Source organism: Felis catus, chromosome B3, assembly GCF_018350175.1.
Source record: "Felis catus isolate Fca126 chromosome B3, F.catus_Fca126_mat1.0, whole genome shotgun sequence".
Classification (NCBI taxonomy): Eukaryota; Metazoa; Chordata; class Mammalia; order Carnivora; family Felidae; genus Felis; species Felis catus.
This window is the reverse complement of record NC_058373.1, coordinates 21,496,834-21,518,531: the sequence shown is the minus strand read 5'-3', so window position 1 is coordinate 21,518,531 and position 21,698 is coordinate 21,496,834. Positions and strand designations below refer to the sequence as shown.

General features: G+C 45.1%; 1 protein-coding gene across 13 annotated transcripts in view; it reads left to right on the top strand.

The window, feature by feature from the left end:
* Positions 1 to 21,698, top strand: part of TRPM1 (transient receptor potential cation channel subfamily M member 1) — a 143,704-nt gene that overhangs the window by 49,512 nt on the left and 72,494 nt on the right. For 12 of the 13 annotated variants that reach the window (XM_019831968.3, XM_019831967.3, XM_019831971.3 and 9 more), the window contains one exon: positions 17,542 to 17,621. In XM_019831968.3, the coding sequence (XP_019687527.1) occupies positions 17,542 to 17,621 (80 nt within the window). Of the gene's footprint in view, positions 1 to 17,541; positions 17,622 to 18,919; positions 19,062 to 21,698 lie in introns of all 13 variants that reach the window. The other variant, XM_045058919.1, reaches the window with a different exon arrangement.

Below are 21,698 nucleotides of genomic sequence, written 5' to 3'. Positions count from 1 at the left end.
GAGAAGGAGGGAGAATCACTTTTCAATTCAGACACTCCTTTTTTTAAATGTTTATTTATTTTTGAGAGAGAGAGAGAAGAGGGGAGGTGCAGAGAGAGGGAGACACAGAATCTGAAACAGGCTCCAGGCTCGGAGCTGTCAGCACAGAGCCCAACACGGGGCTCAAACTCAAGAACCATGAGATCATGACCTGAGCCAAAGTTGGATGCTTAACCAACTGAGCCACCCAGGCGCCCCTCAATTTAGACACTTCTAAATCTTTGTCATTGTTCCATTGAGCATATATTAGTTGAGGGATGCTTGTGGGGTTTGTTGTTTGTTTTAAATTCTAAGCAAAGGAAAAAAACCCACATCATCCCCCCATGCCACCAGCCCATCCCCACCCTGTGCCCCAGGCATGAATCTTTTGAGGCCATCTCTAAAAGGAAAGGAATAGGAAAATGTGAGCTCCAAATCAAGATTCAGGTCTTAGAGAGGTGGGTGTGGGGCCCTATAGCTGAAGCTTCTCTGTCCTTGTGGTGGATCATCGCCCAGGCCGGTGGCCTCTGCACCTCTTCATGTTATAGGGTGACCATGTTACAGGGTGACTCTCAGGCCTGCTCCCACCCATATCCACCAGGCCCCCTAGAATGTGTTTTCTCATTTTGATGCCAGGTCCACTTATAACCAGGGCACTGGGGCACAAGAGCACCTGGTCCAAATAGACCAGTTTTGGCCATTTCCCATTGGCAAAATCCAAAGGCAGAGAGGCAGGTGGTGGGTGAAACAAGAAAGGAATTTATTTCAGCGAGGCCAACCCCAGGAAGACAGTGGACTAGAGTCTCCAAGACTGTCTCCTAAGTGCGGAAAATACTTCCAGGTATTAGAGAACGTGGACATATAAGGAGAATAGGGAGAATGTGGGACAAAGGCCAGTGGGAATGTGTAAGTGGGCAGTGAAGGTCAATTCATCATTGTCTTGGGGTCAAATACACGGGGGCTCGCTGGCATCAGGACAGAACTTACTGCTCTTCCCATCACGGGATGATTTGCCCAGCAGGTCTTTTGCCTGAGTTAAGAGACAAGCTGGAAAGGAGAACTTAATCAGTTAGAAAGTACCAGCTAAGGTCAAAATGGAGGTAGTTGAAGTCCTCTGTCACACTCTTCACGGGCCTCCCCACTGTCCTCCAGCCGCTGTGTGGGCCAGCGAGGGCCAACCTGCCATGGTTACCAGTGACCTGTTGTGGGCACCATGCTGAGCCATATTGGAGTCTGTGGGAGAAAGAACAATGAGTGTCCTATATACACTTACCAAAATATCCCCTCATGTTTAAACCGTGTGGGAAAAGTAAGAACTCTACAGTCAAAAAACATGACTGTATAAAAAGCCTCACGCTGCCCAATGTGCTGGCCTGCCACACAGTAAACCCTCGTACACTGCCCAGTGGGGACATGCTGGCTGCACAGCCCAAGAGCTGTGAGCTGATCGGAAACAGCCCTCGCACAACGAGGCAAGATCATAAAGAGAGCAACAACCTGTCTTTAAAATGTTGATATCATGATCACAAGGGATTCTTGGCATTGATTTTATCTTTTTCAAATTTTGTATAAAATGGGGCACCTGGGTGGCTCAGGCGGTTGAGCGTCCGGCTCTTGACTTCGGCTCAGGTCATGATCTCATGGTTCAAGGGTTTGAGCCCTGCATCAGGCTCTGCGCTGATAGTGTGGAGCCTGCTTGGGATTCTCCCTCTCCTTCTTTCTTTTTTCCTTTCTCTCTCTCTCTCTCTCAAAACAAATAAACTTTAAAAAAATGAATCAAAAAATAAAATTTTGTATGAGATGCTATTTATCTTAGGTACTGAATTTTTGACACCCTGCCCATCACCCAAGAAAGGCACAGGAGGCCCAATAGTGCTATGGCTTCTGAGCACTGATTCCTTCCCTGGATGTCCAGGTGCCAGCACTGACATCAGAGACATCTCCTCTGACTTATCTCCCTTACAGCATGAACTTGCAGTTCCTTGAGAGGACTGGCTTGGGAGGACCCAAATAGAGCAGTGGGAAGCTGAGGGCCGCATGGGCAATGGATCTCAAAAGCTTGTTAAAATACAGGTTCTCACACCCTGATTCTGATGCCAGGGCCTGGAGTGAAACCTAGATATCTTTTTTTTTTTAATTTGTATTTAGTTGTGGTAAGATACACACGATGTAAAATTTGCCATCTGAATCATTTTTAAGAGTATGGTTCACTGGCATTGAGTCCATTGACACTGCTGTCCAGCCATCATCACCATCTACTCCAGAACGTTTTCATCCTCCCAAACTGAAACGCTACCCATTGAACACTAAGTCCTCATTTCCCCTTCTCAGCCCTTGGCACCCACCACTCTTAGTGCCTGTCTCTACAAATTTATTTTAGGCACCTCATATAAGTATTTGTCCTTTGTGACTGCATTATTTCACTTAGTGTACTGTCCTCAAGGTTCATCCACATTGTAGCAGGTGTCAGGATTTCCTTCCTTTTGAATACTGATAATATTGCTTCATATAGGTAAACCACATTTTATTTTGAATAATGCTGCTATGAACACAGGTGTATAAATATCTCCCTGAGACTCTGTTTTCAATTCTTTGGGGCATATGCTCCACAGTGGAATTACTGGATCATATGGTAATTCTAAGTTTCATTTTTGAGGAGGTACCATAACTGTTTTCCATAGCATCTGTTTCATTTTATTTTTTTATTCTTAATTTAAAAAATCTTTTTAATGTTTATTTTTGGGAGAGAGAGAGAGAGAGAGAGACTGGGGGAGGTGCAGACAGAGAGGGAGACACAGAGCCTGTAACAGGCTCCAGGCTCTGAGCTGTCAGCGCAGAGCCCGACGTGGGGCTCGAACCACCAACTGTGGGATCATGACCTGAGCCAAAGTCGGACGCTTAACCAACTGAGCCGCACAGGCGCTCCAACATCTGCTTCATTTTAAAAGGATTATTAATTTATTTATTTTGAGAGAGAGACAGTGGGGGAAAGGCAGAGAGAGAGGAGGAGAGCGAGAAGTCCAAGCAGGCTCCATGTTGTCAGTGCAGAGCCCGATGTGGGGCTCGAACTCATGAACCATGGAATCATGACCTGAGCTGAAATTAAGAATCAGATGCTTAACCGACTGGGCCACCCAGGTGCCCCTGCTCCATTTTAAAATTCCACCCATAGTGCAAAACTGTTCCAATATCTCCACGTCCTCACCAACACTTGTTATTTTCTGTTATGTGTGTGTGTTTTCAATCGTAGCCATCCTAATGGTGTGAGCTGATATCTCTCTGGTTTTGACTTACCTTCCCTAATGATTAGTGACACTGAGCATCTTTTCATGTGTTTGTTGGCCATCTGTATGTCTTTTTTGGAAAATGGCTAGTCCAGTCCGCTGCCCATCTTTAATCGGGATGTTTACTGTTGTTGTTATTGTTAAGTTGTAGGTTTGTGTGTGTGTGTGTGTGTGTGTGTGTGTGTTTTTACATATTCTGGATGTTGATTCTCTATCAGATATATGATTTGCAAATATTTCCTCCTGTTCCAGAATTGCCAGATACTTACATTTTTAACCACTTCCCCTGCACCATCTTTGAAGAACACAGGCACAGACCCTATGGACCCCTTTCTAGAAGCAAGTTTCTGGGCCAGGTTCTATCAAAGAGCATGGATAGAGGGGAAAAGATAGGGAGGAGACCTGGCTCCACTCAGGACCCAGTGGCCCATTCTAGGACAGGTAGCAACCCTCACCTGAGCACCTACCAGGCATAGGTCTCCAACACCTGAAAGAGAAGAGGCAAGGAGAGTGGTGCAGGGCCTGCACCACAGGGCCTGCAGAAACTGTGGCTTCCCCCATCCACAGAGTAAGGCAACCTCCTTCAAAAGTATGATCCAAAAAAAAGCACGGCCCACCTCTGAGTCCCATCCTCTCACATCTGTGAGGCCACTCACATCTGTGAAGCGCACCTTGTGTTTAGAAGTGCCCATCTGGCTTACCTGTATGTGATCCTGAAAATGGGGAGTAGAGAGAGCTGACATCCATATGGACATGTGACTTTCAGGAGCTCTCCCCTCAAATGGTTCTGCCTGGGGCTGGGGCTAGAAGCTGACCTTGGCCACCTTCTCTCCCTTCATTTCCTCCTGCCAACCCATCATCTTACCTGAGGTCCTGATCACCCCTTTTTTTCTAGGCTCAGTGGAGAGCCCTCAGCTGGAATACAAACTGCCCATGTACTTTGTGCATTGGTCCTCATTGGTGACCAGCACAGCTGTCTGGAGGGCGGGAGAATTCGATATCCCAACAAAGGGCCCATTTTTATTTCCTCTCCTCCTTCAAATGGTCCAGGATAAGTGGATGTGGGAGTGGGTCCCACAGGCCTTCATTCCAGGATATTGAAATATCCTTCTGCACCTGGGGTCTTTTGCTGCATCTGTATGACCTGAAGGTCTTTCCTGTCAATGGTAAAAATGAGGAGCCCATATCAGTCTCAGTACCCTAAGCCCAGCTGCTGCCTGTGTGGCTGGCCTAGCTGCATAATTATCTGGATTGCTCTGATGGGCTCCTCTTTTCTTCTGTTTTGCTTTGGTTTTTCCTCCTAATTGACTATTTGCACTTGCTCAGGGCTAATAACACCCTGCATTCCATCCAAGGTCAGCAACCCCCTCACTTAAGGTGAGGTCAGCCTGGCAGGTAGCACCTGTGAGAAGTGTATCCGGCATCTGGACAGTACCACTTCGAATTAAGGCCTTGTCTTACGTGGTTTGACTGCATCAAAAATGATCATTCCAAAAGCAAATGGGTGTCTGCTCACATTTTAACAGGAAAACCCAATTTTGATGAAATCCATACACCAGATTCTGGCAAGGCTTTTGTCTTTGTCCATTCAGGTTACTATAATAGAATGCCATAGACTGGGAGGCTCATAAACTTAATTTCTCACAGGAACGCTGGCAAGTCCAAGATCAAGGCACCTGCAGATTTGATGTCAGGTGACCCCTTCCTGGTTCACAGATAGCTGTCTCACATGGTGGAAGGAGCAAGGGAACACTCTGGGGTCTATTCTGTAAGGGCACTAATCCAAGTCATTAGGGCTCCAACCTCCTGACCTAATCACCTCCCAGAGGCCTCACCTCCTAATACCCTCTCACTGGGGTTAGTATTTCAGCATGTGAATTTGGGGGGAACACCAACATTCAGTCCATTGCAACTTTTTCTACAAGTGTATAAAAATAGATAACCTTTTTAAATTCTGAATTAAACTACTAGTTACCATTCAAGATGTGTCCTAGGGCTCCATTATTTGCAATCACAGCTTAAAATATGCATAAATCCAAGATGATGGAATGGGAATCTGCTGTGTTATTGGAAGATTACAAAATTAGTGATGCCGCTGAAACATCAAAGGTGTTACCATGAGGCTGGCCCCTTGGAGCCCACTACAGTTGGGAGACCCTGGGCTCAGAGACTCTGAACACCGGCCAGGTACCATGGGCACAGTCTCATTTTCTTTTTTTCTTTTTTTTTTAATTTTTTTAATGTTTACTCATTTTTGAGAGAGAGAGAGAGAGAGCAGGGAAGGGGCAGAGAGAGAGGGAGACACAGAATCTGAAGCAGGGTCTCAGCTGTGAGCTGTGAGCACAGAGCCTTCATGTGGGGCTTGAACCCACGTATCATGAGATCATGACTTGAGCCAAAGTCAGACACTGAACCAACCTTGCCACCCAGGTGCCACTTTTCTTATTTTCTTTTTAAAATCAGTTATATTTTTCCTTAGAAGATTAAAAACATGATATGAATGACGAAGCAAATAGAGGAAAAAATTCTGATTCCCCTACCACAAACACAAGCTGACAAGTTAATACATTTGCTTCTTTTTTTCCTGGCTTTATTCAGTATTCCCTCTATAAAGAGAAATGTCTTTAGAGCAGTGCTCTTTCCGATAGCCAGGGAGCGACAACCCAGATGTCCATAAATTGATGAATTCCTGCAATGGAATATTACTGAGGCATAAAAAGGAATGAAGCCCAGACACCTGCTACAACATGATGAACCTTGCAAACATTCTGCTAAATGAAAGAAACCAGCCATAAAAGGCTCCGTGTTGTATGATTCCATTTATATAAAATGCCCAGAAGAGGCAAATCCATAGAGACAAAAAGCAGATTCATGGTTGTCAGGAACTGAGGGGCTGTGGGGGCTGGGGAATGACTGCTAATAAGTAAAGGACTTTTCTTTAGAGATGGCAGATGCTCTGGTGTTAGTGCAGTTTCACAATCTTGGGGATATACAAAAAAACAAAAACAAAAACAAAAACAAAACAAAAAAAACCTGCACATTTTTAAAATTTATTTATTTGTTTATTGAAGTTTATTTATTCATCTTGAGAGGGAGATGGAGAGAGTGCGCAAGTGGGGAAGGGGCAGAGAGAGAGGGGGATCTGAAGCAGGCTCTGTGCTGACAGCAGAAAGCCTGATGTGGGGCTCGAACTCATGAACCGTGAGATCATGACCTAAGCCAAAGTCAGATGCTTAACCGACTGAACCACACACTGCACATTTCAAAAGATGAATTTTAGGGTATGTGAATTATAGTAAAAAGAAAGTAAAAAGGGGGGGGTGCCTGGCTGGCTCAGTTGGTTGAACATCCGACTTCGGCTCAGGTCATGATCTTGAGGTTCGTGAGTTCAAGCCCAACATCAGGCTCTGTGCTGACAGCTCAGAGCCTGGAGCCTGCCTCAGATTCTGTCTCTCTCTCTCTCTCTCTCTCTCAAAAATAATTTTTAAAAAACTTAAAAAAAAAAAAAGAAAGGAAAGGAAAAAGGAAAAGGTGGCCTAAAGACCCAGCTCTGCTCCCGGGCTCCAGTCTGGAGGATCGCGTTACATTGTCCCAGGAAGGGCCCCTGGATAGAAGAGGGTTGGAGGTCTGGGGAAGAGGGAACACTGGCCAAGGAGAGGCGGGGGCTCTGATGACCTCCCCCCCCCCCCCCGCAGCGTTTCCTCCAGGCCAGCCCTGTCACCTCCAGGGGATGGTGATGATAAAGCACAGGAAATCAGATCTTGAGGTTCTCCCAAGCACTATCACTCGAGTCTCATGTTATCATCCCCACTCTACAGATGTGAAAACTGAGGCCCAGCACCTGAGGGGCAGCCTCAGCATGGGCCCTTACCTGGGGCTCCTACTGGTTCTCTTTGTTGTAAGGGGCCATGAGGCGAGGTCTGTCAGGCTCAAGAGTCTCTCTTTGTCTGGCCAAAGCAGGAGCATCAGCCAAACCACACAGAAATGGCCTGTGGGTTGGAGCCCAAGGCCTCCTTCTTGCTGGGGTGAGTGGGTGGCAGGTGGAGTAGGAACAATTGTGGAGTTTTAATCTTTGTGCGCCTGAAGATGGGTGGCCTGTGCCAGTGCTTTGGCGGGGAAGTTGTCTGGTTCTCTGGGATGGAGAGTTTCCAGGCCTGCAGGTGCTGCCCCAGGTGAGGCCCACAGGTGCTCCTGGCAGCCAGGCAAGGGCAGGTCAGGGCCCTGTGTGGGGACCCACAGCCACCTACCACTGTGTGAGAACATCCACCAGCGTTCCCACACACAACAGCATTCCAGAGAAGCCAGAAATCCAGATTTTCACATGTAATCCCCCTCTGGGTTAATAATAGCAGAGAATTCTTCTCTTTATACAAGGGTCAAATCAAGTCCACGTGTGGGTCACATGCAGCCCTGGGATGAGCGTTTTGAGGCGTTGGCTCTAAATACATACAGGAGATAGGCAGTTTCCTTTGGCTAAATGGGTCCACAAATCAGTCATTTCACTGTAGGGCTTGCTGTTAATTTTGGCCCAAGAAACAGGGCCATTGAGTAAACAGAGACTCGCCTAACAGTAAACCAGCTCTTATGTTTGGAAGCCACTTCCCAGGATCAGTCACAGCTGGCCCAGGCCAAACGCCACTCCCTGCGGTCCTGGCCCTGTCTCCTGCCTCCCTCTCCTCCCACAGGCTCCACTCCCCCACCCCTCAGCCCTCTCACCCTTCCCAGCCCCCACCCCATCACCCCACCCCAGCCTCAGTCTTCTCAAAGGTGTCCCCCTGCAGACTCCTCCTTCCTCTTGCACATCTCCTAGAGGGTCATCCCCATGGTGTGGGCCACACTTCAGTCTTCCTACTGGTATCCTGGCTTCCCTTTGCTCCCCTATAACCCAGCCCCATAAGTTCATGCTGCCCCTCTGCCCACCACTTATTGTGACCTAAAGTCTGTGCAGAACACGCCCCACCTGCATCTTCGGTTCCAAAGTCTGCCACATACCCAATCCATGCTCCTCAGCAAGCACCTGCAGCTCTGTCTGCCACAGGGCCTTTGCACATGCTGTTCCGGCACCCTAGAATTCCCTTCTGGTCTTTCACTTCACAGTTTAAATGTATAGCCTGTTCAGCCAAGACTTCCCAATCTAACAAGCCTCCTACCCCACCCCACGTGCACACCACCATACTCTACCACACCCTCTTCTTTATTCCCTTCATGTTCTTACCACAATCAGCAATGCTCTGATTTATCTGCTGCCTTGTTTGCTATTCTTTGCTACTTGACCACAATGGAAGCCCCCTGAGGGTAGGGCCATGACTACCTGGCTCATCTCCACCCCCAGCTCACAGCCCTGAACCCAGCCAGCCCCACACTGGCCACATGATGGCACTCACAAAACACCTGGAACATGAAGACGTGGCAGCCTAGTTTCTGCCTTCACTTCACTACTACGAGAAACGCCCACTAAACACTCATCTCCTGGGGGGGCTTCCTCCTGCCCCTCCATGGCCCATCCCCATCTCACTGAGGTGGGAAACCCACCCCCTTCCCTCCATTTCCTCACCCACCTACTGCTCAGCACCACCTCTTGCCCTCAGTCACCCTGTTCCCGTCCCTCCCCCCTATTCTCCACATGCATCCTCACTCCCTCTGCTGTACACATGCTGTTCCACCCACCCCACCATTCCCTGTCCCCAAATGTCTTCAGCCCACCTGTCCAAATCTTGCCCATACTATGAAGTTTCCTCCCCGTACTTACCCACTCTGAACTCCTGGCACCTGGTGGTTTTTGAACCACCAGGTGAAGGCTTGACTGCATACCGCCTCTATTTCCATCATGCAACTTACTATCCTGTGATAAAACTAATGACCAGGCTTTCCATTTATATCTAGTACCTCCCAGATACTGTACAGGTGTTATCCCAGCTGAGGCTGAAAGTATGCAAAGCAGTTCCCATTTCAGAGATGAAATGGGGGCGGGGTGGGGGGGCTGCATGTGACCCACACATGGACTTGGGCAGCTCAAGGGGCTTGGGGAGCATGATGGTGGCACCACCTCTGTGTCTCCTCACTGGGCCTCACAGACAGACTTTCCAGTAAGTGAGCACTCCTGCAGGTGGGATTTTTTTTTTCAACGTTTTATTTTTTTTATTTTTGGGACAGAGAGAGACAGAGCATGAACGGGGGAGGGGCAGAGAGAGAGGGAGACACAGAATCAGAAACAGGCTCCAGGCTCTGAGCCATCAGCCCAGAGCCCAACACGGGGCTCGAACTCCCGGACCGCGAGATCGTGACCTAGCTGAAGTCTGACGCTTAACCGACTGCGCCACCCAGGCGCCCCCTGCAGGTGGGATTTTAATCCTCCGTGCTAGTGTTCCTCTTCTCTGGCCCTAAAGCACTTAAATAACCATTTGAGGGGCACCTGGGTGGCTCAGTCGATTAAGCGTCTGGCTTCAGCTCAGGTCATGATCTCTTGATTTTGTGAGTTCAAGCCCCACGTTGCGCTCCGTACTGACAGCTCAGAGCCTGGAGCCTGCTCAGATTCTGTCTCCCTCTCTCTACACCCCTCCCCCACTTGCACTCTCTCTTTCTTTCTCTCAAAATAAATCTTAAAAAAATAACCATTTGTGATGGGCAGGAATATTTTGGATGAGTGGGCACCATCTCTGACCCAACAGGGGGATCTGAAGGGTCTATAAATGAACCACAGGAGGCTCTGCTCTTCTTTCGTTTCACAAGGATGCCCTTTGTAAGATTCCATGGCTCTTTGTTGTTACCTTGGCGGTACTCAGCCCTGGTAGCAGAGGCGGGAGGGGAAGGAGGAATGTTTGACGCAGGGGTCCTCCACCCATTGCCTTTCACCTGCATCAGTGACTCCCAGCCATTCAGGAGGCTGAACCCCTCCCCACCATGAGCAGAGAGTCTCCTCAGGTGACCTGGGTTACCTCCCTTCTGCTCTGTGTGCACCCCACTGGGGTGCGTGGGCCCAGGGGGCCAGACTGGGGTAGGCCAGGTTGATAAGAGCTGGGCCGCCCTGGAAATGCTCCACCCGAGGGATTTATTGATTTATTTAGTCATTACAGGGTAATGAGCAACTCCTCTTTGCCAGGCACTTCTGGAGGCACTGGGGATAAAGCAGAGAACTGAACAGGGCTTCGCCTTCCATGGCTTTTGTAGAAGGAGAGAGGGAAGGGAAGAGAGGGAGGAGGTTAGTGGGATGGAATGTATGAAGGACAGAGAGCAGGGGCTGGGGGTGTGATGGGGAGCCAGAGAGCCTCCCTGAAGAGGGGACATTTGAGTACAGGCCAAAACACTATGAGAGATTGCAGGCAAAGAGTGGCTATTGTATCTTTTGTTTATCCTCAGAAGATTCTAGAATATTTCTGGAGACTCAGCAGTAACTTGGAATTTTGAACTGAGGATGCTCTTCAGGACTAAACTTTTTTTTAAAAAAATCAGTAGTTGATATTTAAAGTAAAGCACTTTTTTCCCCAAGGGAAAGTATGTTAGTCACATGCTAGCATATTCATTAGGAAAAAAAAGAAAAGATTTTTGGTGAAGCAGAGAGAAATGGGGCCATTTTGTGGATGCCAGCTGCTGTTCTTGCCCAGGGCTCCAAGGACTGGGGTTTGGCACTCTGAAAAGGCCCCCTCCCAAGTTTGGGGGTAAGGTGTGGGCCAATACTCCCTCAGGGCAACAGATGCCCTGCACCTGCATGTAAAGGAGATGGGGGAGGGGGGCACTCCTTGATGGAGGCATTTAAATGCTGCCTGAGACAGAACAGACGTTAATAACAACAAGAAGCACATTGCTGCTTTCCAAGTTCTTCATCCACCTCAGCATATTAAATCCTGTAGGGCAGGTGGTATTTCCCCCTTTTGATGATGTGGGACCTAAGCCTAGTTGTTCAGGAGCTGGACCTTGGTTTTCTGATTGCCCACACTGCATTGCCCCTGGGTTTCCTAGGAAGTGCCCACTGACTGGTTTGTTGTGCTAGGGGGCGCTGAGAGGGAGGGCCTAGGGGACAGGCAGAGGGGGCGGGGCCTAGCAGGGGCAGGGGGCGGGGTCTAAAGACGGGGCAGGGGGAGGAGCTGAGAGGGAGTGAGGTCTAGAGGGCAGGACACAGAGGTGGAAGGGCGTTTCACCGTCCTGTCTTTCCACAACGGCTAGAACCATTCCCCAGTCTTTCCTGGTCACCTTGACATTTTCGCAGAGTATGGGTCAGTTATTTTGTAGGATGCCCCTCAGTTTGGGTTATCTGAGGTTGCTCCTGCTTAGATTCAAGTTATGCATTTTTAGCATTTTTATCTCTCATGCATTTTATTGGGAGGCTCATGGTGAATCTTTGTTCCATTACTGGTGATGTTCACTTGGCTTTAGGTGGTGTTCCCCAAATTTCTCCACTGTCAAGCCACTAATTTCCTCTTTATGATTAGTAAATACCTGTGGGAGATACTATGAGATTATGTAAGTGTACTGTTACTCTTCAAACTTTTACCCACTACTTTTAGCATTCATAAAACATGAGTGATAGTTGCCACATGGAGATTTTCTACGTCCATCATTCCTTCTGTATTTATTAAATGACTTACTACTGGAGGAAAGAGCGTTCCCGTCACCCCTATGTATTGAATTATGTATGGATTTATACCAGTGTGGGTCCATGGGTTCTTATTTCAGTCAAAAGGTTGTACTTCATTATTGTAACTACTTATTTTCATGCTCAATTATCCCAGATAAAGCCAGTGAGAGTCCCTTCAAAGTGGCTTCAGTGTTCTTTTGGCAAGTTCCCACATCAAAAGTAAACACTTACTGGCTAAACAAGATGCTCCAGGTCCCTCTTGTACTCTCCCTGTTCCAGTCTTGGATACAGTCATTTCCCCAAGAAGCCCCAGTTCGCTTCAGTGGAGAACAATATTTAGAAGCCAATATTTGAGCACTAAATATACTTGTTGGTGGTACGCCCTTTCAGTGGATAGAGCCAGGAAATACATGAATGTGTACACATACAGACATACGTGTGCATATGTGGTAGGCATATGACCCCAAAGACCCTAGCCTCCTGGTATTTATGCCTTTGTAGTTGTTGTGTTGGTCCCAGCCTACTGTTAGTGATGCTCTTGGCTAGGAATGACCGAGGCATTTACCAGAACCTGTGTTATTCACAGCGAACCTCCACAGAGACTCCCCCTGTGGAACTAATGTTGTGTCTGGACCAGCCCTGTAATTCTTATTATGACTGCAAGATGCACTTCAGCAAAAACTAGCAGGAAACTCTGAGGAACAAGATTTATTACTCACAAGCCTTGAGTGTACGTGGCATACCCAATGGGCCACATAGCAAGGACACAAGTAGAGATAGAGATAGCAGATCCAGAACTCTGCCTTTGTTAGTGTCCAAGGGTGGGGTGTCTAGGGTTTCGAGGGTTCACTCTTTATGGTGAATTTCAGGCATGAGAGCAGGCATTAGGGCACAGGAGGGGCAAGGGTCAGTTCTCTAGGTTAACCAGCACTTTCTGAAAGAGGGAGCTTGGTGAGCGGGGGCAGCCTAGTTCTTTATTTGGCTGTTTTGTTAGTAGCTGTGTTGTATATCTGACAGTATATTTACTCGAGATGGATGTCTTTGACATGAATGCCTCAACAGTCAAAAGCTGAATGTCAGGCACTCACATTACAAGAGAAAAAGCTTAATGTTCACTTACACTATAGTAGTCCTCTCCACCTGATTGTGGGCAGCCAGAATGGGAGACTCTTCTAATGCATGGAATACAGCTAAAGACATATCACTTCAGATACATGGTTGTAAAGAGACCGTGGCTTCTCTTGTGTGACTCTTGTACTCCCCACTCTGATGGAGGTCACCCACCATGTTGTGAGGTTCCTTGTGGAGAGGCTCACATGACAAGGAACTGACTGAGGTGCTGGGTCCTTGAGAGGACCTAGATCTTGGCAACAGCCACATAAGGGAGCTAGGACTGGGTGCTCCCCAGTGGATTCCCTTTGGATGAGACCATGGCCCCACCCACAGCTTGGCTGAATCCCTGGGAGAGACAGAGTCAGAAGTACCCAGATATGCCACATTCAATTCCTGGTCCACAGAAACTGTGAGGTAATAAATTTTATTGTTTTAAGCACCGAGTTTGGGGACAATTTGTTATATTAAGCAATAGATAACTAATACAATATGTTATGTATACTTGTGTGTGTGTGTATGTGTGTATGTGTGTGTGTATAGAGAGAGAGGGAGAGAAGGAGGGACCACACCTGCCTCTATCTGGTCTTATATCTATCTCTCTACATGTTACAAATCATGGGTACACACTGATCATTTCAATTTCAGTCCACTGCTCCAGGGATTTGTTCTAATCTTCCCCACTCTCCATGCTTGTAACCCTTCTCCAACAATGAGAAACCCAGCCCCCATTATCCACAATATATTGATTTCTTTGTTCTGTCCTAGAATACACAGAAAGTAATTTCAGAATCGCTATCCTATGTCTCTGTGAAAACCTAGCCTACTCATGGGAGTTCAGTATTTGTTAGAGCTCTTATTGTCTTTAATTGAAGGCATATAGTCCAAACAATATGAACTCTATTTTAAAAAGGGGGGCGAGTATGCTCTCCCAGCTTCTCTGGGAAGTGAGGAGTGATGTGCAAGAGGGGAAACATATTTTCTTTCCAGACAGCAAATGCTCTGCTTGGCCATTTTGCCCTGGATTGTTCTAACACTCCACAGGATAAGGGCTGGGACCCGGGCTTCAGGGGCTCACCACTCTGAGGTTTTTCCTCTGAGTGGATGCAGCCACTTTCCTCTCATTAGTGATGTGGTTTTCAAGCAGTCATTAAATTACTTGGAGACAAAGGTGTAGTGTTGCTTTCTGAAGGCCCCTCGGGAAGGTTTTGAATTATAATCATTCCTGTTATTCAAAAAGAAGCCAAGTAACCAGCTGACTCTTAAGACCTTCCCAGAAAGGCTCGGGGAACCATAGGTCCTTCCAGAAGGATGAAAACCCTGATCAGACTGTCTCAGCATGACTAAGACCGGGGCCAGGACTATCTGTGGAGCAACGAAAGTGGCATTGGGGCCTTGACATGACCTCATCGAGAAGGGCGTGTGTGACATGTGGTCATTGCCGGCACGCTCTGAGGAGACAGCATCCATGGACACAAGGGAACCCCTAAATTGGAATTGCTGCCCAGATGGGTGAGGGCCACAACACCCTCAGGTCACAGGTCACACTGTGACGCTCACTCTAGAGACTGTGGGAGAGTGGCCACGAACATGAGGCTCTGTCCTCTGCAGTTTCTCCAAGATCTGATTCAGGATTCTCCAGGTTTCACAAGCTAGGCCGCTCCATTTCCCTGTGTCTGCCACCCTCCCTCAGAGATACACACACGTTATATACACACGACATGTTACATAGCACACATGCCACATGCATAGCACACACCATACATATTACACACATCACACATATAATCATACCCACTCACATGCGCACCATCACACATGTGCATACATCAGACCACACACACACACACACACACACACACCATACACTCTACACCCACACACCACACATACATCACACACACGCACAAATACATCACACAAGCACACACATCACACGTACACAAATATCACAACACATATTGAGCCAGGCCTCAAGGAGACACAGGGAAGGATGTTGGCACCCTGGTAAGGTGGACAGGTTTCCTTCCTGCCTCGCTCAGCTCCACAAAGCCACCCCGTACTGCCAACCTCCTTCAGCACATGTGCGGGCATCACATCCTCTGACACTTCCAGGGGGTGGTGACCCAGCTTGCCCTGGAAGTCCCCAAGCACCCCAAATGCTTCTCCTCTGAAGTCCCCAAGCACTCAGCACAGCACCTTGCAAAAAAAAAAATCTTCAACAAATGGATGTAGGTGAATGAGAGGTCAGGAAATGAAAAGTGACAACAGCTAATTATTAGAGTGGCAGAGGTTTTTTTTTTTCCCTTTTTAAAAACTTGTTTTATTTTAGATTTTCATTTCAGGCAAACTTTTTATATTTTTAAATAGGTAATACCTTTATATAATTCAAATTTTTAAAGGAAGAAAAACCCAAAGTTTTTTTTTTTTTAATATTTATTTATTTTTGAGAGAGAGAGAGCATATGAGCAGGGACAGGCAGAGAGAGGGAGACACAGAATCCAAAGTAGGCTCCAGACTCTGAGCTGTCAGCACAGAATCTGACATGGGTCCTGAACTCACGAACCATGAGATCATGACCTGAGCTGAAGTCAGACGCTTAACCAACTGAGCCACCCAGGCACTCCAAAAAACCCAAAATTTTAAAGAGAAAAATATAAGTTCCTGCACATGGGCATTTATTGCATCTTTGTTCATGTTTGCCAAAACTTGGAAGCCACCAACTTCAGTGGGTAAGTGGATAAATAAACTGTGGCTCATCCAGACAATGAAATATTACTCAGCACTAAAAAGAAATGAGCTGTCAGGCCATGGAAAGGCATAGAGCAAACTTAAGTGCATATTAGTAAGGGAAAGAGGCCAGTCTGAAAGGCTGCATATGTATGATTCCAACTATAGGACATTCTGGAAAGGGCAAAACTATGGAGACAATAAAAAGATGAGTGGTTGCCAGGAGGTGGGGTAAGATAGGGGTAAATAGGCAGAACACAGAGGATTTTTAGGGCAATAAAACTATTCTGCATGATACTATAGTGGTGAACACATGTCATTATACATTTGTCAAATCCCTAAAATATTCAACATTAAGAGTGAACCCTAAGTAAACCGTGGACTTTAGGTGATTATGAAGAGTCAATATAGGTTCAACTTTGGTAACAAAGGTACCACTTTGGTAGACAATGCTGATAATTATGGAGTCTGGGCATGTGTATATGGGAACTCTCTCTACCTCCGTTTCAGTTTTGTTATAAACTAAAACTGCTCTTAAAAAATAAAGTCTTTTTCGGGGTACCTGGGTGGCTCAGTCGATTGGGTGTCTGCCTCCAGCTCAGGTCATGATCTCACAGCTCGTGAGTTTGAGACCCACGTCAAGCTCTGTGCTGACAGCTCAGAACCTGGAGCCTGCTTCAGATTCTATGTCTCCCTCTTCCTCCCCCTGTGTTTGCCCCTCCCCTGCTTGTGCTCTGTCTCTTTGTCAAAAATAGATAAACAGCAAAAAATTTTAAAAATAATAAAGTCTTTCTCAAGAATTTAAAAGGTGTGTCCTCTTCACCCATCACCCATGTTCCCCAGGCCTCCAGATCCCATCTCTTGGAGGGAACCATGTTAGCTGCTCCTTGTGAGCCCTTCCCAGTATATTATGTCTATTGTCAAGCAAGTGTGTTTTCATATTAATATTTCTTCTCTGTAACTTTAATGACAATACCCGAGAGATTATTCCATGTCTTACTTTTTTACTTACTATAGCTTGGTGATCATTCCCTATTGATACAGAGAGAAAGTCTTATTTTTTTAATAGCCACAGAGAATTCTATTGATGATTGTTCCATAACACAGGTACAATCCCCTACTGATAAACAGTAGGTGATGTCCAGTCTTTTGATATCATGAACAGTGGTTGCAATAAATAAATGAATGTGTCATTTTGCATGTATTCAGGGATACTGATAGAGTAAAATACTAAATGGTCAAAAGGTATATGCTTTGTAATTTTGATATTATTGCCAAATTGCCCTTGTTAGAGGTTGTACCAACTTCTCGCTCCAGCAGCCATGTTATATAAGTACCCATTTCTTCACAACCTTCAATATTTTTAATGATAAAAATAACATTCAGTGAATCTGAGCACCAGTTAGAGTCCACTTGTAAAATTACTATGGTGTATGGGTGCCTGGAAGTCCAAAGAAGATGAGGTTCTTGATAGCAGACAAAGTCCTAATCGGATGCTTGCAGACTTTGTTGGCTTTTCCGTAACTCATATTTATACCAGGGCTTGTCTGGGCACTGGCTTGCTCCAGAATGGCATAACGCCCCCTTTGCAGATTTTGACTTGCATGCAAAGCCTAGGTTTTGTAGCCCTATGGAAACCATGAATACCTATTTCCAAGCCATTTCTCTGAAAAAGATTCTTAAAGAGTTGCATCCACCATTATTGAAGGTGTCTATTCAGATGTTTTGGTCAGACTTCCTGTTAATGATTTTTTTTTAAGTAAAATAATGAACTCTGATGATTGTGTGGGACTATATTGGTCTAGTTTTCACTTCTTTCTCTTCCAGGGACAGAAAGCTTGGATAGAAAAAACCTTCTGCAAGAGAGAATGTGTCTTTGTAATTCCCAGCACTAAAGACCCTAACAGGTAAATTGGAAGTCACACCTAAGACATTATCCAAACCAGCACTTGTTCACCAGTTGCCAGCAACTATTCTTGTACTTGCAGGAGGGGGAAGAGGAGGGAAGAAGAATGGCTAGAATCCATTCCCTATGGGAGTCATTAATCAGGGAATACTTCAGCTGAGAAGCTTCTCTGTCAAGATGCAGGAAAGATTGTTGTCTGACACTCATCCTAATCTAATGTGAACTCTCATAACCAGATGGGCCTTCAGTGTTCTTCCTAGTCTTAGGGAGATCAAGATTTCCAGGGTAGCTTCATGGCTTCCTGTTAGAGTTTCATAATGCTATTTAGGTAAATAGGTACCTCCAACACAGATAAGATCTGAATGGTTAACTCTATGAAAAGGTGTAGTTTATACACAAAATGTCAATTTCATTCACCTAAATAAAAATGAATCTGTTGGGGCACGTGAGTGGCTCAGTCAGTTGAGCGTCTGACTCTTAATTTAAGCTCAGGTCATGATCCCTGGGTCATGGGATGGGGCCCCGCGATGGTCTCAATGCTGAGCTGAGCATGGAGCCTGCTTAAGATTCTCTCTCTCTCTCTCTCTCTCTCTCTCTCTCTCTCTGACCCTCCCCTGCTTCTGTGCCCTCTATTTCTCTCTGTATCTCTCTCTCTTAAAGTAAAAAAAAAAAAATTAAGGGCACTGGGTGGCTCAGTTGGTTGAGAGTCTGACTTCCGCTCAGGTCATGATCTCACAGTTGGTGAGTTCAAGCCCTGTGTCGGGCTCTGTGCTAACAGCTCAGAGCCTGAAGCCTGCTTCAGATTCTGTGTCTCCCTCTCTCTGTGTTCTGTCTTTCTCTCTCTCTCAAAAATAAATAAACATTAAAAAGATTATTTTAAAAAATTAAAAAAATTTTTTAAAGAAAATGAATCTGTTATAAACTAAACAGAAGGTCTTCTAAAGCCATGAAAGTGATCAGAAATGAATTTAGCTAAACCTTACCATCTCTGAGGACAACAGCTATGGGCTGAGTTTGGAGAGCCACTGAGAGGATTCACCCAATATGAAATCCATGCAGATAGGATCACTGACATTGAGCACACAGACTCTCAGACATCACCTAGGTCAGATATGACACATGCAACGTAAGCCCCACCATGTCCCCATGTTCGCCCCCTCCACTATGCCCCTGTAGATTCCTCTCCCTGCTTAAATGCCAGTGATTATCCCCCAAGTCAAGAAATATGCATTAGGGGATAATGTCAAAGATCACGAAAGTCTTTCTTTTGTTGAACCTAAATGTCCCTCCTTATTTCAGTGGCACCCAGACCCTCCTTGATGGAAACTACCTATGCCAGCCCTCCTTAGCATCTGCTGTACTGAAGTCCCCCACATAGCCAAGTGGCTGGGCAGCAGAAGGAGCAGAAAAAGCTTCAGGGACTCACACATGAGACTCTTCTGTGAGTTGCATGGATTCTCTAGCATGGGGTTAAAAAAAAATCCTGGAATGAAAAAATAACCATTTAAAGTCCCTGAAAATGATCCCAAGGGCCAATAGGAAATAGAGAAATATCTATACAAAAATACCTACAAAAATTCAATAGAAAGGCTAGAGTTTGTGGTATTTGAAGCATGAGAGCTCTGTCCCTTCCCCTTCCTGGCTCAGTAAGATCAAACTACATCTAAAGGAAGCAAGAGGAAATATCAAATAAAATGGAATAAAATAGAAAATTTTGAAACAATAGAGAAAAATCAATGTAACCAAAAGCTATTTCTTGGAAAAGATCAACAAAATTGACAAACCTTTAGGTAGACTGATGAAGAATTCAAATTACTAGAATCAGAAATGAGAAGATATTACTACCAATCTTACAGAAACAGAAATGAATACAAAGGAATACTAATTTATACACTAATTACAATAAATTAAATAACTTAGGTGAAATGGACAAATTCCTAGGAAGACACAAATTACTAGACCAATTCAAGAAGAAATATGCAATCTAAATAGACCTATACGAAATTAAGACATAGGATTAGTATCAAAAATGACCCACAAAGAAAAGCTTAGGTCCAGATGACTTCACTGCTGAATTGTACTAAATATTTTTCAAAGAATTACACAAATAATCACAAAAATGTCAAAAAAATAGAAGATGAGAAAACATTCCTCAACTCAGTTCCTGGTTTCATGAGGCCAGTACTACCTGTATATTAAAACCAAAGACACCACAAAAAAGGAAAACTACATAACAATATCTTTTGTGAGTATGGATGCAGAAATCCTGAACAAATACTATCAAACCAAATATAGCAACATATAAAAACATAATCAACTGAGATTTATTCCAGGGATGCAAAGTTGGTTTCACATCAGAAAATCAACTAATGCAATACATCACATAAATAGAATAAAAACAAAAATAACATAATCATCTCAACTGACAAAAAAGCATTTGGTAAAATTCAACACCTTTTATAATTAAAAATTGAGGAATTTCTTCAATCTAATAAAGGACATCTATGAAAATCCACAGTTATCATCAGACTTAATGGTAAATGATTGGATGCTTTGTCTCTAATATCAGAGATAAGGATGTCCACTCTCACCACTTCTATCCAAAACTTTACTAGAAGTCTTAGCCAAGGAAATTAGGATAAAGAAATAAAAGGCACCCATAGTGGAAAAGAAAAAGTAGCTATCTTTATTAGCAGATGACATAATGTTGTATATAGAAAATCCTAAGGATTCACTAAAAAAAAACTCTTGTAACTAGTAAGCAAGTTCAGCAAGGTTGAAGTGTAAAATAAAAATCAGTAAACAAAAATTATGTTTATATCTATCTACTTGCAATGAACAATGAAATAAAATGAAACTAACAAAACAATTCCATGTACAATATCATCAAAAAGAAAAAGATACTTTGGAATAAACTTAGAAAAGAAGTGCAAAACCTATACTCTGAAAAGTGCAAAACACTGTTGAAAGAAATTAACAAAGATCCAAATAATTGGAAAAACAACCCATGTTCATGGATCAGAAGAGTTAACATTGTTAACAATATTCACAAATTGATCTACAGATTCATTGCAGTCCATATCAGAATCCCAGCTTGCTTCTTTGCAAAAAATTGACAAGCAGGCTGATATGGAATTGCAAGGGATACAGAATAGCCAAAGCAATATCATTTAAAAAAAAAAAAAAAGAACAAAGTAGGAAGACTCACACCACTACTTGATTTCAAAACTTACTACAGAGCTACAGTAATCAAAGTAGTATGGTACTGGCATAAGGATAGACATACAGACCAATGGAATAGAATCAGGAGTCCAGAAATAACCATACATTTGTAGACAATTGATGTTTCAGCAAGGTTACCAAAACAGAGAAAGAATAGTCTCTTCATCAAATGGTGTGGAAACAACTGCGTATCATGATGCAAAGAATGTATTTAGACCCCCACTTCACACCATATATAAAAAATTAGCTCAAAGTGTATCAAAAACCTAGGGGCGCCTGGTTGGCTCAGTCTCTTAAGCATCTGACTCCTGATTTCAGCTCAGGTCATGATTTCACAGTCGAGATGGAGGCTCACTTTGGGCTCTGCTCTGGGAATGGAGCCTGCTTAAGATTCTCTCCCTCACCCTCTGTCCCTCCCCAGCTCAGGCTCTCTCTAAAATTAAAAAAAAAAAACTGGGGCACCTGGGTGGCTCAGTCGGTTGGGCATTTGACTTCAGCACAGGTCATGATCTCGCAGTCAGTGAGTTCAAGCCCTACATCGGGCCCTGTGCTGACAGCTCAGAGCCTGGAGCCTGCTTCGGATTCTGTGTCTCCCTCTCTCTCTGCTCCTCCCCTGCTAGCACTCTGTCTCTCAAAAATGAATAAAATGTAAAAAAAAAAAAACTATCAGGGGCGCCTGGGTGGCGCAGTCGGTTAAGCGTCCGACTTCAGCCAGGTCACGATCTCGCGGTCCGTGAGTTCGAGCCCCGCGTCGGGCTCTGGGCTGATGGCTCAGAGCCTGGAGCCTGTTTCTGATTCTGTGTCTCCCTCTCTCTCTGCCCCTCCCCCGTTCATGCTCTGTCTCTCTCTGTCCCAA